The 14,347-nt window shown below is 45.3% G+C and overlaps 3 protein-coding genes across 6 annotated transcripts in view; 2 read left to right on the top strand and 1 right to left on the bottom strand.

Annotated features, from left to right (window-relative positions):
- FGD5 (FYVE, RhoGEF and PH domain containing 5) overlaps positions 1–4,791 on the bottom strand; it is a 90,116-nt gene extending 85,325 nt beyond the window's left edge. For 2 of the 3 annotated variants that reach the window (XM_061455991.1, XM_061455992.1), the window contains exon 1: positions 4,678–4,791. In XM_061455991.1, coding sequence (XP_061311975.1) covers positions 4,678–4,729 — 52 coding nt within the window. In that variant the 5' untranslated portion in view covers positions 4,730–4,791. Of the gene's footprint in view, positions 1–4,056; positions 4,221–4,677 lie in introns of those variants that run through there. The other variant, XM_061455993.1, reaches the window with a different exon arrangement.
- IFT122 (intraflagellar transport 122) overlaps positions 1–14,347 on the top strand; it is a 429,684-nt gene that overhangs the window by 413,582 nt on the left and 1,755 nt on the right. The window lies entirely within an intron of this gene.
- THUMPD3 (THUMP domain containing 3) overlaps positions 4,335–14,347 on the top strand; it is a 350,792-nt gene continuing 340,779 nt past the window's right edge. Inside the window, exon 1 of the mRNA XM_061456021.1 lies at positions 4,335–4,354. The gene's annotated coding sequence lies outside the window, so the exon portion shown is untranslated. The remainder of the gene's footprint in view (positions 4,355–14,347) is intronic.

Raw genomic sequence — 14,347 nt, 5'->3', positions numbered from 1 at the left:
ACAGAGGAGAAATTCTGTACTTCTGTTTCATCTTGTCTAATACATGGGTTTATATTTTGACCATGGTGCTTACTCCTCACAGAAGAAATTGGTCTGAGGGAATGTAGACAGAGCTTCCTATCAGAATAGCACATAGAGCTCCACTGGGAGTGAAACAGCACATGCTGCTTCACTGGGTTTGGAACTGGCCAGAACATGGGCACCAACTCCTATAGTAATGCTGCCAGGAATGTAAGGGAAACCAAGCAGAGTTGCCTAAAACTCATTTATTACTCTTCCAATACAGGAAGCTGTAAGTTCCAACCTGTAATTACAATTCTGCCAGCTGTCCAAGTCAGACAGTGAGAGTGTGTTTAAGCTGCCTATATAGATAAGCCATTTGAATGTCATTCTAAATTAAGTACCCAGCATAAACTGTGTAACCTGCTTCAATATGTTGGAGATTGAATAAATGAGGTAGCATGATTTACAGGGAAAGCACAATCTCTTTAAAGGTTTCAACTCATAAAACACCAATGCTGTCACTGGTAGGACCCCAGGATGTACTGTAAATAACTGAGATGTCATGAATTTTGCAGTACTTGCTGTAAAAGTAGTTCTTTGTTTTACAGCATGTAAATGCATCACTTACTTTGTACTTATTTCAGAGAAAAGTTTGAAATGACAAAAGTTACATAAAAAAATGGAAACAGGTTGCATGGGAGTCACTTAGAATGGAAATGGTATCTAGACTAAGATTTTCTCTTGACATAGGAGTGCAAGTCTTCCTTTCACAAGGGACCTCAGTCCCGTTTGACTTGAACAGGAATTAGATACTCGAGCATCTTCTGAGGACTGGGGTTTTAAGCACTTGAGATCTGAGGTTCTCTTCAAAGCCAGCAGGTGATTGGCTCCCAAATGCCTCAGACATTTATGAAAACCGTTCTGTGATTCTGTGATTTCAGCTTTTGCATAAATCTGATAATTTTGAAAAACATCTGTCCTCAATTAGGAGTGCATACTCTCCAAATGTGTGACCAAAAGTACTCTGTATATAGCAAGGTTCCACTAGTGGGAGGACAGACTGGTAGTCAGTAGTTAACTATCCCATGGGAATGTTGTCTTCTTACAAATCTTAATTGAAATATTAACAGATGGGCTGTCAGAGCACATCTCACTCTGCAGAAATACAATGCTGTTCTGTACAGTTATTGGAGTCCATCCTCTATGACTAGATCAGTGCATTATGACTCTGGGATATCAGCTCAATAGCTTACAAATTTCTTACTATGTAACTTCATTGCAACTATCTGTAACTGTAATACAACAGCATAACATCCCACAGAGAAACACTGCTAGGAAAGGGGAAACATCTAAATACAAAACAATAAGAAAAGGATGAATTTCAACACACACAAAAAAATCTTGACCCTGAAAATTCTCAAGCATTTTCACTGTCTCTAGCAGACAGTACATACAAGACTTTGGAGGGATGGAAGGGGCTGACTGTGAAAGCCCACATGTACATGACAGTTAACTGATCTTGTTCTAATCTTGCCATTTATGTGTCTAACTGTAAGTGCTAGTGGTATTTCCAATTTCGCTGTGATTTCACAACAGGAAGTTCCTACTAGAGCGGACAGCTTATGTACACCTGTTGTTTCATATATTGCTTCCTAGGAGCCAATGATGTTGGTTACAGTTCTCCAACAGGTACATAAGGCATCTTCCTCCCCATCCCTCCGGGAGCAGGAGGAGGAAGAAGTGGCAGAGTGAGCGAGTGGCTGTGTTGTTCTGAGTTACCGGCTGGGCTTAAACCATGACAGGCAGGTTTTCCTGTATCACTTTCATTAGCAGCTGAGAGAATATATAGTCTGCTTACACCTCTGAACAATCTGGAGTCTAACATATGTACATTCTGCCTGGCAGCACCACTTCAACTCCTGGCAAACAAAGTTGTACTCAGAAGCTGGAAGCTCCTATGAGACTGGGAGATGGGGGTCTGTCTCTTGCCTCATACCACAGATTTCCTGTGACCTTGGGTGGACTGCTTCATCTTTCTTTTCATACCAGTTCTGCATCTCTGAGGATAATCCATATCTCCCTTCCTGTTTTCCGTTTGTCATTATTTTAGCTTCTGTGGCATCAAGGCTTCCATATACGCCTGCACATACAACTCCGTGTACTGGGGCTGTGGTTTACTCACTCTCATACAAAGATGGCTAACGCTGGTCCCCGAGTTGTGTTGGTTAATAAATACCCCTCTCCTTGAGATTCAGTAGGAAGTTCTGCTTTGCACTGATGGGAGAGACATTCCTTGCATTGTGTGAATGTAGAAAACAAAGGCTGAGAAGGGATATGAGCACTCTATAAATACAGCCTGGAGGTAAACACCAGAGGAGGAAAAGAACTATTTTTAAGTGAAAGGACAGTGTAATCACAAGAATAAATAGTGATGAATCTGATCTGGAAACTAGAACTAGCCGTGGTAAAAGGTTCTCAGTTTCGTGAAAGCGATAGGAGGAGAGCTACCTAAAAAGTTTTGGTTTAAGATATAATTTGATGAATTAACAAAAGGAGTAACATGACCTTGTGTTCTGTAACAATGGGTACTGCTTTGGGTAATGAAGGTAGTCCCATTCAGTCTATATTCCCGAAAAAAAAACCCAAACCTGCTAATTTAAGTTCTTACAAATGGATACATCTGATATTTCTTACACTGCTTTTTCTCTGACAACAAGATCAAATTAGAGACAATCTGATTTAAGTAATGGAGAGTTGAGGAAAGAGAGGTTGGAGCATCACAGATAAAGCAATTTTTGGCTGGCCCACTTAACGTTCAACTAAGTTTGTCTCCTGGGAGGGACAGAGCCCAGTCCAGACAGGATCAGAAAATAGAATGGAAATGTCACCACTTTTTTGGGTAGGAGGGTGTCACACTCCTCAATCTGAAGGGGAAAGAGAACCTTTTGGTTTAAACACAGAGGGGTGGTGCGGGAGCAGAGGGCTGGGTCTGACCCAGAAGGTCCTTTCCGACTGTATGCTCCTGTGCTTTGGCAAACAATGATTCACAGTTTCCCAAGACATTAAAGTTTTAAGGCAAGGTATCTCGCGGTGAAATCTTGAGGCTTCAAGATGTACCCATACAAGTGAGGTGCCCACCATAATTTTCAGGTTAACACAAAAGGGACCATTCATCTTCCTCTTTGGTTCTAGACGCAGCATTAGATTTTCCCAAAAAGACTCGAGTTAGCAACAGTTGTTATCTGGATTGCTAGGGTTTTACACACACGGCTCGCCCCTGAAAATCTAAAAGTGTTGCGGGAAAATGTAAAGCTTGACCCGATGTTCCAGTGACTTCCTTTAATGTTTTAACGGTTGAACACCTTGCCTTTGATATTTGCTCCCTTCTCACCCTGTCTCTTTCACCTTCCTAATTTCCATCAAGGAAAAATTCTGGGAAGTTAGTGGAGGAAGGGTTTGGGTTTGCCATGGAGAGAAAATTCTGCAAAAAAAAAGCATCACTTCCTCCAAACTCAGAAACAAGATAACAGCAGATTTCCTACGGGCTCTGTGAAGGGCTCAGTGTTCCCAAAGGAAGGGTGGGCGCAGAGCGCGGCCCCCACCAGGCGCGGCCTTCCCGATCCGCCGATCCCCGGACCCTCGCCTCGCCCGAGCTTGCTGCTCGTCCCCGTGCGGCGAGGCGAGCGATGGAGCCCGCACAACGCCGGGGTGCGGGGAGCGACGCGGGCAGCTAGCGAGCACCTGCCGGGCAGGAGGAGTAAAGGGAAACACGGTCCCAGGGTGCCCGGAGGAGGGGTGCCAACCCTAGTGAAGCTGCCGGCCCCGAAGGAGGGATGCCGGGACGGGGACGGGGTGCAAGCCCAGAGGAGCAGTGCCCGGACGAGGAGGGATGGGTGTGCCATCCCGGTGGTATTGGCTCTGGAGACGGGGAGTGCCGGCCCAAGGGAAGGAGGGTTGCCGGTACCGGAGGAAGGAAACCCGCCCGGCGCTTGCCAGCCCAGAGGAAAAGATGCCTGGAGGCTGAGAGCCATCCCGCCGGGCCCCCGCACTTACCGGCGTTGTTCATCTTCTACCGCAACTTTGCTTGCCGCTGCCCCGAGCGCTCAGCGCATTGTCCCGGGGGGCCGCCGCCGCCCTCGCCCCTCGCGGACGCGCCCGGCCCTGCAGCCCCTCCGGGGCACGGCGGCGCAGCGGCGCGGGCGGGGCAGAGGGGCCGGAGCGGCGGGCGGGGCCGGCGCGGGGGCGGTCAGTGCAAAGGCGCGGGGGGCCGGGCTGGGATAGGATAGGATAGGTCAGGTAAGGTCGGGTCGGGTCTGGTCCTGTCCTGTCCTGTCCTGTTCTGTCCGGTCCGGTTCGGCCCGTGGAGTCCAGTCCAGGCATCCGTTGCCGCGGAGCGAGTCCGGTGGCTCCGGCTCCTACGGGGGGAAGAGGCGGCGAGGAAGGAGCACGGATGCCCAAGGGCGCGAACATTTCAGGGAGCAGAGCACTACCCTGTCCTTCTTTCCCGCTGTCGCGTGTTCACGTCTCACGTTCATCACTCGCTTTCCACAGCCCTTGGTCCGTCTCTGCAATTCTCCTTGGTTCCCCTCTCTCCATTCCCCCTCCTGCCTTCTCCCCTCCCACCGTATCTCCTCCCTCCATCCTTTCTCCTTCCATCCTTTTCCCCATCTTCACCTTTTTCCTCCCGACCATCCTTCACTCCTCTTCGACCTTTCTCCCGCTCCATCCATCCTAATCCGTTCACCCAGGCATCCACGCCCCCATCCGCTCCATTCCCCCACGGGTCACGACCGCCCGCCCCGGGAGCACCGAGGGCGCCAGGCTTCGGGAGTCGTCCCCCCTACCCCGGTCACCTGCCGCTGGAAGCGGCTTCCGAGCGCGGGGGAGCCGCGGACGGTCCCTCGCACGCAAACCACTCTTACCCAGAGCAGTTTCAGGCAGCGCCAGGCTGCTGCCTTTCCGCCTCGCCCATAAGCCAGCTCCTGCCTCAGTGAAGTTAACACGAGCATCCTGTGGCTGGGCCCTGTTTTCGGGTGGGCAGCAGCAGCTCTAACCCCCAGGCAAGGTTGGATCGCCCCCTTCCTCTCAATGGAGGCATAATACAGCCCTGCTGCCTTTTCCCGGGGAGCTCTGCTCTCACACACGAAAGAGCAACTTTGCACATTTCCCTCCCCGGGCAGAGGACCCCCGGGAGCACTGAGCTGTCCCCGTGGGTCCCTCCCTACTCAGGAAACAGCCGTTCCTCCCCAGGGCAGGCTGGTGGTCCGCAGCCAGCCCAGAGCGCCGCACCAGCAGGCTGGAGAGAGGGAGAAGCAGCACATCGTAGCTGCCCCTCGTCCAGGCAGGGTGCGTGTGGAGCACTCAGGTCCTACTTTGACGCTCTGAATGCTACAGAAATCAGGACTGTTGCTAACACCATCCTGAGCAACTTCACTTTAGATGCTGTTAGTTCTGCTTTTGCAAAGTACCTAATGAGTAAGGTCATCCTGCTGGCAGATGCTCTAGTATAGCCAAAGCTTTTTTCTCTGACCTTTCAATGCTGTCTCACTGTGACTGATAGGGTGCAGAGTGCCTTGCACATTAGTGCACAGAGTTCTGAAGAGAGAAAGCAGGCAGTGAGGGAAATGGGAAATCCTTCTTTCTGTGGGCTTCAGTCTCTCTCACTGAGGCTGGTATGCAGGAGTAGAATCACAGAATGGTTTGGGTTGGAAAGGACCTTAAGATCATCTAGTTCATCCACAGGTAGGGACACCTCACAATAGACCATGTCACCCAAGACTCCGTCCAACCTGGTCTTGAACACTGCCAGGGGTGGAGCATTTACCACTTCTTTGGGCAACATGTGCCAGTGTCTCACCACTCTCACAGTAAAGAACTCCTTCCTTATATTTAACCTGAACTTCCCCTGTTTCAGTTTGATCCCATCATCCCTTGTCCTATCACTACAGTCCCTGATTAAGAGTCCCTCTCTGGTATCCTTGTAGCCATGAGATCTTGTAGCTTCAAACTGGGAGCTGCTCTGAAGTCTCTACGCAGTTTCTCTTCTCCAGGCTGAACAGCCCTAACTTTCTCAGCCTGTCTTCATATGGAAGGTGCTCCAGCCCCTTTATCATCTTCAAGGCCTCCTCTGCACATGCTCCAACTGCTCCATGTCCTTCTTATGTTAAGGACAGACATGGAGCTGGGTTCTGGTTCTGTAGGGGACCCTGCTTATGTCACTACACCTCTAAGCAAGCATTTGCAATACTGTATGGTTTTGGAGATGCATAAAGTCACAGTAGCAGCTCTTTCATTAATACTCTGACTGGTGTAGATGAGGAGATGGAAACACCTACAGATTCTATTGTAGCATGAGATGTGGTGTGTGCCCTGGTTCATGGAACTAAATGTGTTTCCCTGGCCCACCTATGACCAGCAGTCATCTGCCCTTCTCCCATCTTCGTGTGCTCGTCCCTGATTTATTCTTGTGATCTACAGCCTTGATGTCCATGTCAATCAACAGAAATAACTTATGTCAATAAAAGCATCATCCGAAGCTGCTTCAGGAATACAGATTTAGTATTTAATCTATTCAGCAAAGTGTGGGAAAAGGTTTATGTGACACAAGGACAAAAAAAATCAAGCACAGTATAGTTGATTTGGAAAAAAATACCTTAAAAATGTTTTCCAGGAGAGTAACATTTTGGTTAAACTGCTGCAAAATACTAATGTGCTAGGGGAGGGGGACACAGGAAGGGAAGAAACATGTTTTCATGAGAATGCGGGCTGTAGAATTTGGGGAATTTTCCTGGTCAGCTGAAAAGCATAGTCTTAAATAGCAAAGTTTTCTCATCACTAGATACATAATGGAAAAATGTCAGTTAAGTACGATGCTAGCAAAATAAAGCCTTTGTAAAAGAGATCCAATGGTCTTGTAGTTGCTGTGCTATTTCTAATGTGCACTTCACTCAAAATCCTTTTTGGTCTGCGGCAGGACAAAGAACTATGATACTTCATAGGTTTTGGTGCAAACAACCAATTTGTGAAAAATGTCATGGAGCAGATAAGGACTTTTCTCTTTCCTGTTTCCTGTGAAAGGAGCTAAACACTCCGGCAGAACCCAGACTTAGCGACAAGGGGACAACCCCTGCTCCTTGTACTGTGCCAGTAGCTCAGAGTCTGGCTGCTGGCAGGCACTACCCATGGTTAGTTTTGTGACCTGGCTCTGGAAAGAGTGGGTGCTTCTCACAAGTTCCTTTTGGCCCGTTCTCCATCTGCTTCCTGCCTGCACTGTTCACCAAGGAAGGTATTCAGGAGCAGTTCAGTCTAATTTTGGACCCCAAAGACTCTGCTGCATGAGCAATTAAGCTGAAATTTGGGTACAGTAGGGAAAAAGAAACAAATATCTGTGCAGTGATCCATCTCTCAAAAAATCCAAAAGTACAATTAGTAAGCAAAAGGCTTATACTCTCTTTATTGTCAGTCTAAAAGACAATCCAGGGTATAATTTCCTGTAGTGAAATGATGAAAAGCTTTAGGAGCTTTATAGCTAAATGCAAATAAGAATCATAAAAGAACTGCTTGAACTTTTTCAGTTTATCCTCTAACTCTCTTCAAAAATAATAAGGAACAATCTGTGTTACAAATAGATGAATGGGAAGGTGAATGCATGTGAACATGTTCAGGAGACCCAAAGAGTCAAATCAAACTTTTGCAGTCAAAAGAGGAATATCCACTTTTGCAAGCAAACTGTAGTGGAGAGTGGCCATACCATATAAAACATTCCTTGGAGCAAGCAGAGTTCAGCACAGAGGAATCATCTTCCCCAGGGAGAATCTGAGACTTACTTGTCTAGAAGTGAAATCATAGAATGATTTGGGTTGAAGGGACCTTAATGCTCATTGAGTTCCAACTGCCTGCCATGGGCAGGGTCACCTTCCACTAGAGCAGGTTGCTCCAAGCTCCTGTGTCCATCCTGGCCTTGAACACTGCCAGGGATGGAGCAGCCACAGCTTCTCTGGGCACCCCAGGCTAGTGCCTCACCAGCCACTTAGTGAGGATGTACCCTGCTGTGCTCTCAGGGGTCCTGCAGGTTGACAGCTATAGATGGTGTTAAAGGAAGAAACAGGGAGAGGATCTGGGTAATGCAAAGGAACCATTTTTCAGACTTCATTATTCAATCACTGAGATAAATGAAGCATATTTAAAAAAAAATAATAATTCCACTAATTTTTAATAATGTCAACTTTTTAAAAAATATCTCCTTCAAAATATAATCCAACTATCCATTTAATAAGTCTGATTCATTTTAAAACTCAGGTGAACATTCTAGGCTTAAAGGTCCTCATCTAGCCTCATCCAAGCAGTTTTAAGTCCATGCCAAAATCTAAGCAAGTGCAGAATCTGTTTCAAGTAGTGCTCATGCACATACCGCTGTGGATCAGGGCTGTCTAGCATGTTGGAGTCTTATTTTTTATCCTTGTAACATAAACTAGCACTCTGTCATTTTAATGAAGCTCTACAAACTATGTTTATCGTATGATACTACCTGTGCATCCTAATTGTTATTTTTAAGCCTCTTGATGTTATTATGTGGATGTGTTCTTCAAGATGAGGTCTGTTTCATTATAAGCAGTCTTTCAGGGCATTTTTTCATGATCTTCTACCCTGCTATCTCTTCTTCATTAGGATCTTTACGTTTGGGTTTTGTGATTCGTGGTTTCTTTTTCACTATTTGGTGTCAGTGGCCTTAACAAAAGAAATTTTCTGGCATCAAACTAACAATACAGCATTGGGGGTTGGGGGGGGAGGCGGTATAGGGAGAACCACCCCCAGAATTACATTGAACTAAACTTTCTATTTTCTGGTAGGTACAATTTTGGAAACTAACATTGCCTTATAAATCTCTGGTCTTAGTTGCCTGAGAAATCATCTACTGTGATGGTATTTTGATATTGATGGTGCACTCACAATATATTGATATTTCCTGGTGCACTTGAGCTGGTAGTATGCTACCTGGGAAACCATGAGAGAGGGATAGGTTCATCAGCACTCATCCCAAAGCCCAGGCACAGAGATCCATAGGACGTAGGACAGCTAGTCCCTTGTGTTTATCTCTGTAAGGCTGCCTGGGACATCTGAAAGTCTTAATGAATGGGGGAATGTCTGCACTGTACATAAGCATTTCAGTTATTCAAAGGTAAGCTGGTGCTGCATGTCACAAAAAATGAAATTGTTTACTAAAGCAGGATGGGAAAAAGTGAATGCATGTTAATAACCACATGGATTCCTTGGGATGGCAGGTGAAATTTAATGTAAAATACGGGCAGCTGTGATGAGTTGAGTATGGTAGTAACCACTTCTAGTAACTACTGATAGGTAACCACCTTTCAGGTATTTATTTTTGCTGTTATGGAATAGCACTGGGGGCAGTTATAGACTGATGTCATACTGCCTGAAGACAATGTCTCCTGTGTCTGTAGAACCGTGCAATCCTTCAGTGACTGGTATGTCAACTCTGCCTCACTTTCTTGGTTTCTTTTTATTCTCTGTTCACAAGCTCACCTCACACCAAGGCTCAGAGTCAGAATAGTAGGGGGTGCTGTACAATACTTTCTGGCATATGAAGATCATGTCTTCTGATTTTTGAACACCAATGTACCTTTTATGATGGATAGTTTGCTCACTGCCTTCACTCTATAGCTGTGCTCTTCTTTACATCAAAACTAATAGCAAAGGACCTGTCAAACATATGTCCCAGTCTTGGGCCCAGAAGAGTTTACATCCTGGTCAAAGGCAAGAGAAGACAAGTGAAGACAAACACAAAGGGAGTGGAGAGGAAGAGAAGAATGGGAGAGTTACAGCAACAAGATGATGAATATTCTTTCCTGTACTAGCAGTTTGTTACTTCGTAGCAAGTATTTTTTGCAGTACCTGTTTTTTTTTTTTTCAATGAAAGGGATTACAATTACCAGTTTTTCCTGACCAACATTGAAATCATGCTGTCCATTACCTACTTGTGGGAGTTGGTCCCAAAGTCAACAGACTGCAGGAGATACTAGATTTTCAAGGATGGTTTATGTGTACAGACTCTGGAATGCTTTAGGAAAAGGAGGCTAGAAGGATAGTGGAGTCAGTTCCTGGGAAACCAGTCTGTATTTGTATTCCTTACAAAGGAACACAACTGTAAAATACTCTAAATATATCCTTGATTCTTACTTAGTCAAATTAACATCTGATTGTTTCACTCAGCATTTTCCATAAACGTACCCTAGCAAAAGCACCAGTCCTCTCAGGAAGGAGGTTTGTGTGTTCGTGGTTCATGGTTCAGACTCATGGTGCCACCAAGGCTCTCTGATGCAAGAAGTTTCTGAGATTTCTGTTGCTTAGCATTTTTGTAAATAAAAATAACATAAAATAAAATTTGTATGCAATGGCACAAAATCTGAGAGCTTATACAATGCCACAGTTGGGTCCACTCATTCCTCACTGCTATGTATATTTGCTTTCCTTCTCAGCTGCCCAGATGCCTAACTGATCAAGTCCTTGATCAGTTTTGGCCCATGTCTTATGGAGGCAGAGCTTTGTTTAATGCAACTTAGCTTGGGCAAGGATGTGTCCAGAAATATTTTTATCTTTACTCAATAGGATGTGACGATCCTGCATGCAAAGCACTAGTGCTTGTATTTGCAAAATGCCTGTAGAGGTTTTCTGGCAACAAACAGAAGTAGCTGAAAATACACTACTATGGATTCGCCTACTGCAGTCACTCTTGGTTTTCTCCAGCCTTTCACACCCTCTGAGATGCTGCCTGTTCCATTAAACACCAGAGGAAATAACATCACAAAGAATCAGACTGGGAGTTGGGAGCTGAAGGATGGCAGATGGATGCTTCAGACATCACTCAGGGTGAGCAAGTGTAAGTGAGGAGCAATACCATTGAGGGTCAGATGTTACACAGGTGTAAAATTGATGTCAGTGAAAGAAAAACTGGGCACCAAGTGAAAAGGCTGAGAGTTGGCACAAAATCAACAGCAGCTCTAGCTTCATTGGGGCCAGAGCTGAATCTCACTCCTGGAGGTCAGCAAACACTCTTGCTAAATTTCATGTGAAAAGGGGGGGGGGGGGGGGAAGCCGCCACCCAGCTGCAGAAATGTTGACTGGTTTCCTGTGTTTGATGGGACTGTGCATTTGACACCCTCAGTACATGCAAGTCTCCCTCAGCAGTGAAAGGTTGTGACCAGGATGACTGTTGCTGCCTCTGAGCATTGTTTTGAGCCACAACAATTCATTACACACCTCTTTTTTATCAGGGCCATATATTGGGCGCAATGTGCTGTGTGAGAAGTACATATAGGGAGGAAGCCAAACACCCATTTCCTCTCAGTATTTGGATTTGTTTTGGTCTCACTCCAGTGTCAGTCTCACTCCAGGCACCTTCCACCACAAGTCCTCCCCTTAACTCTGCAACGCACTTATCACTGGGGCCTTTTTGGCTAGGGTAAACCTTGGCTGCATTGATTAGCACAGCCACTGACCTGGAGAAGGGCTGGCAGCTGTGTTCTCCATTTCCTGCCCAGGCATGTGCTGCCTGATTGGAGGAAAATAGTTCTTAAACCTACTTCAAAACAGGAAACTTCTCTTCTCCCTGCTTCCTGAGGTACAGGAACCCTCTCCACAGCAACCCCTGGACAAAGAAGGCTCTTGTTAACCACTGGGGTGCCATACCAGATATGGTGGGAGGTCATAATTCAAGCTGAAGATTTACACCCTGAAGGCTGGAAAGTGCCTGTCTGTGCGCTGCTGCTCCCGCCCCTCAGTGCCTACACTGCTGCCTCCTTAAACAGCCTGAAGGTTAATTAGCAGATGATAATCCCATCCATTGGAAGCATTTGTAAACCCTTTCCATCTTCATGACTAAATACTGATCCTGTGTCACCTCTGGAACATCATTTTGTAATATTGTCCCTCAACCTTCACATCAAAGAGGTGACTGACCATGGCAATGCTGTCACCCTCAGGGTTTTTGCATGGTGTATCTTCAAAAATGTATCTATGAAAATCGTGTATCTATGAATCATGTAGGGTTTGGGTTTGGGGTTTGTTTTGTGGGCTTTGGGGTTCTTATTTTGTTGGTTTTTTTTGGTTTTTTTTTTTTTTTCCCAAATAACCACTTCTTGAATCCTACAAGTATTGCATGACTAAAAAATACTGACATTTCATGCTTTGGTCATTGAGTAGTTTCCCACTTATGATCAGGCCTCCATGAGAAGTTCTGAAGTGCAGATTTCAGAAAATCGCTTATGGTTTGAATGCAGTCCATTGCAGTCCTGCAGAAAACTATACATATACATATACAGTAGGCAGTTTGCATCATTGAAGGACCATTGCTAGCAGAGCCCGTGGAGCATAGTCAAAATGAGTATTAACGTCTGTAATTTTGTATTTGCACAAAGAGTCAAAAATTTGGATTTAAAGTTTAAATTTGGTAGGTTCTTTTAAAAAAGCATGCAGGTCATCTGTATCTGATGGGCATTAAAGTGCACTTACGGAGAAAAACCAAACACAATAGATGAAAATGGTAAACAGTGAAAAATCCTTGTTCTTATTTTGGTTTGGACATAAATTCTATCTACCCAATCACCTTTTCACAGCAAATATGGATCTGCAGAGCTGTCCCTGTGTGCTCCACCCATAAAACTGAGACATTAGGATGTCTGAGTATTTTTCCTGGTATTCAGGCTTAAGGAAATAGAGCAGTAGGACATAGCAACATTCAGTAACCCTTTCCTCTGCGTTCAGCTCCTTTCTCACCAAATACTTTCTGAGAGTGCTACAGGGGAGGATCCCCTCAGGCTCTCCAATTTCCTGTCAGCGAGCTATGCTGTTGATTGTAGAATGCCTGCCTTCAAACTCTAGGCTAATTATTTCACATACCTCTGTAGCAACAGTAATCTGCAGTGTATCACAAGGGAAGCTGTTGTGTATTTGTAGTTTATGTCTGCTGTTACCTGGGCCACCTGAATGCATTTACCAGGAGTATATAGAGAGGCCTTATAGCAGAAGAGTTTCTCATTAAAGTTCCTGTGATTTTCATAGACCCAGGAGTGGGTCTACAAGTGACTTTTAAACAGAGAAGCAAAGTTTGCTGAGAGAAGCAATTTATTGTGATAGATTGGCCAATCATAAAGCAGACAAGCTCATCTTCACTCCCCTCACCAGATTAGGTAAAGAAACAGCAGGTTTTAAGCTAAATACAAACTGGATGTACCTTTTCTTGGTTTAGCCTACTTACAAGTTGAAGAAGAATGTTATAAGACTCAGGATTGCTGCTGCAGTGTTTCCAGTTCATCACTGTTTCTGTGACTTGTTTGGGGAAAAACTCCTAAACTTAGCTCTTAGAAGTTGATGTTATGCTGCATGAGTAGAGGTAAGATGAAAGTGGTGTGATCATTTGATGAATGTGGAGGAGGGTTTGGATTTGATGATAATGCCCCAGAGAAGGGGTATTGCAAGTGATGGGGCTAAAGGTGCTGACAATGAGAATCAAGCACAAGCACAGGCACCAGAAAGGGAGATGTTAGAGGGGGCTGAAAGATTTTACCCTACAGCAGGGCAAACTAGGGGGAAACAAGGGGAAATTGTGATTGCATCTTTAAGACAAGCTGTGGGCAATGATGCCCTGGTCATGATAAAGATTCCCTTTACCATCATAGATTTGAATATTTGGAAACAAGTGGCTGTAATTATGCATCATGTTTGTGAGAGTGTTGACAGGGATATTATTATTCATATGGCTCGAACTGCAGTAGAGAAGCAAATAATGGCAGGCACATTGGCAGGTATAGTGAATCTTCATGTACCTACCGCCAGTCCTAACTGGGACCCTAATTGAGACCAGGACAGGTAGGTTTTGAAACAATATCAGAAGTGGATTTTATTCAGTATAAAGAATATGGTCCCTAAGGCAGTGAGCTGGTCTAAACTATATGGATGGATACATTTTTCACAATGGCCTGGATTGAGGGATAAACTGCTTGTGATATATCTATCCATTGGAGCCAGCTCTGCTGTGGGAGCCAAAACTGGGATGAAGTTTTGAAATGCCAAAAATGTCTTATCTTGAGCATCTTCCTTCTTGTTTCTTCAGTCTCTCTCATAGGCAGCCAGGATGATTTTCTCCCTATTCTTCCATGTCTACAGTAGACAAGTGCCTTCCAGCTTCTGGGGCTCCTGGCCTGTCTGCAGTGCAAGTCAATGTGCTTCAAGTGGAAGTACATGTGAGGAAGGGTGTGAGCCATTCCTGTAATACTGACTCACTCACTGAACCAGGCGATTAACTTTTTTAGCTTGCTCTTGGGTACTA

This window comes from Pezoporus flaviventris, unplaced genomic scaffold, assembly GCF_033815535.1.
Source record: "Pezoporus flaviventris isolate CSIRO_AGI_PZ_B2104156 unplaced genomic scaffold, CSIRO_AGI_Pfla_v1 ptg000021l, whole genome shotgun sequence".
Classification (NCBI taxonomy): Eukaryota; Metazoa; Chordata; class Aves; order Psittaciformes; family Psittacidae; genus Pezoporus; species Pezoporus flaviventris.
This window is presented reverse-complemented; position numbering and strand designations above follow the sequence as displayed.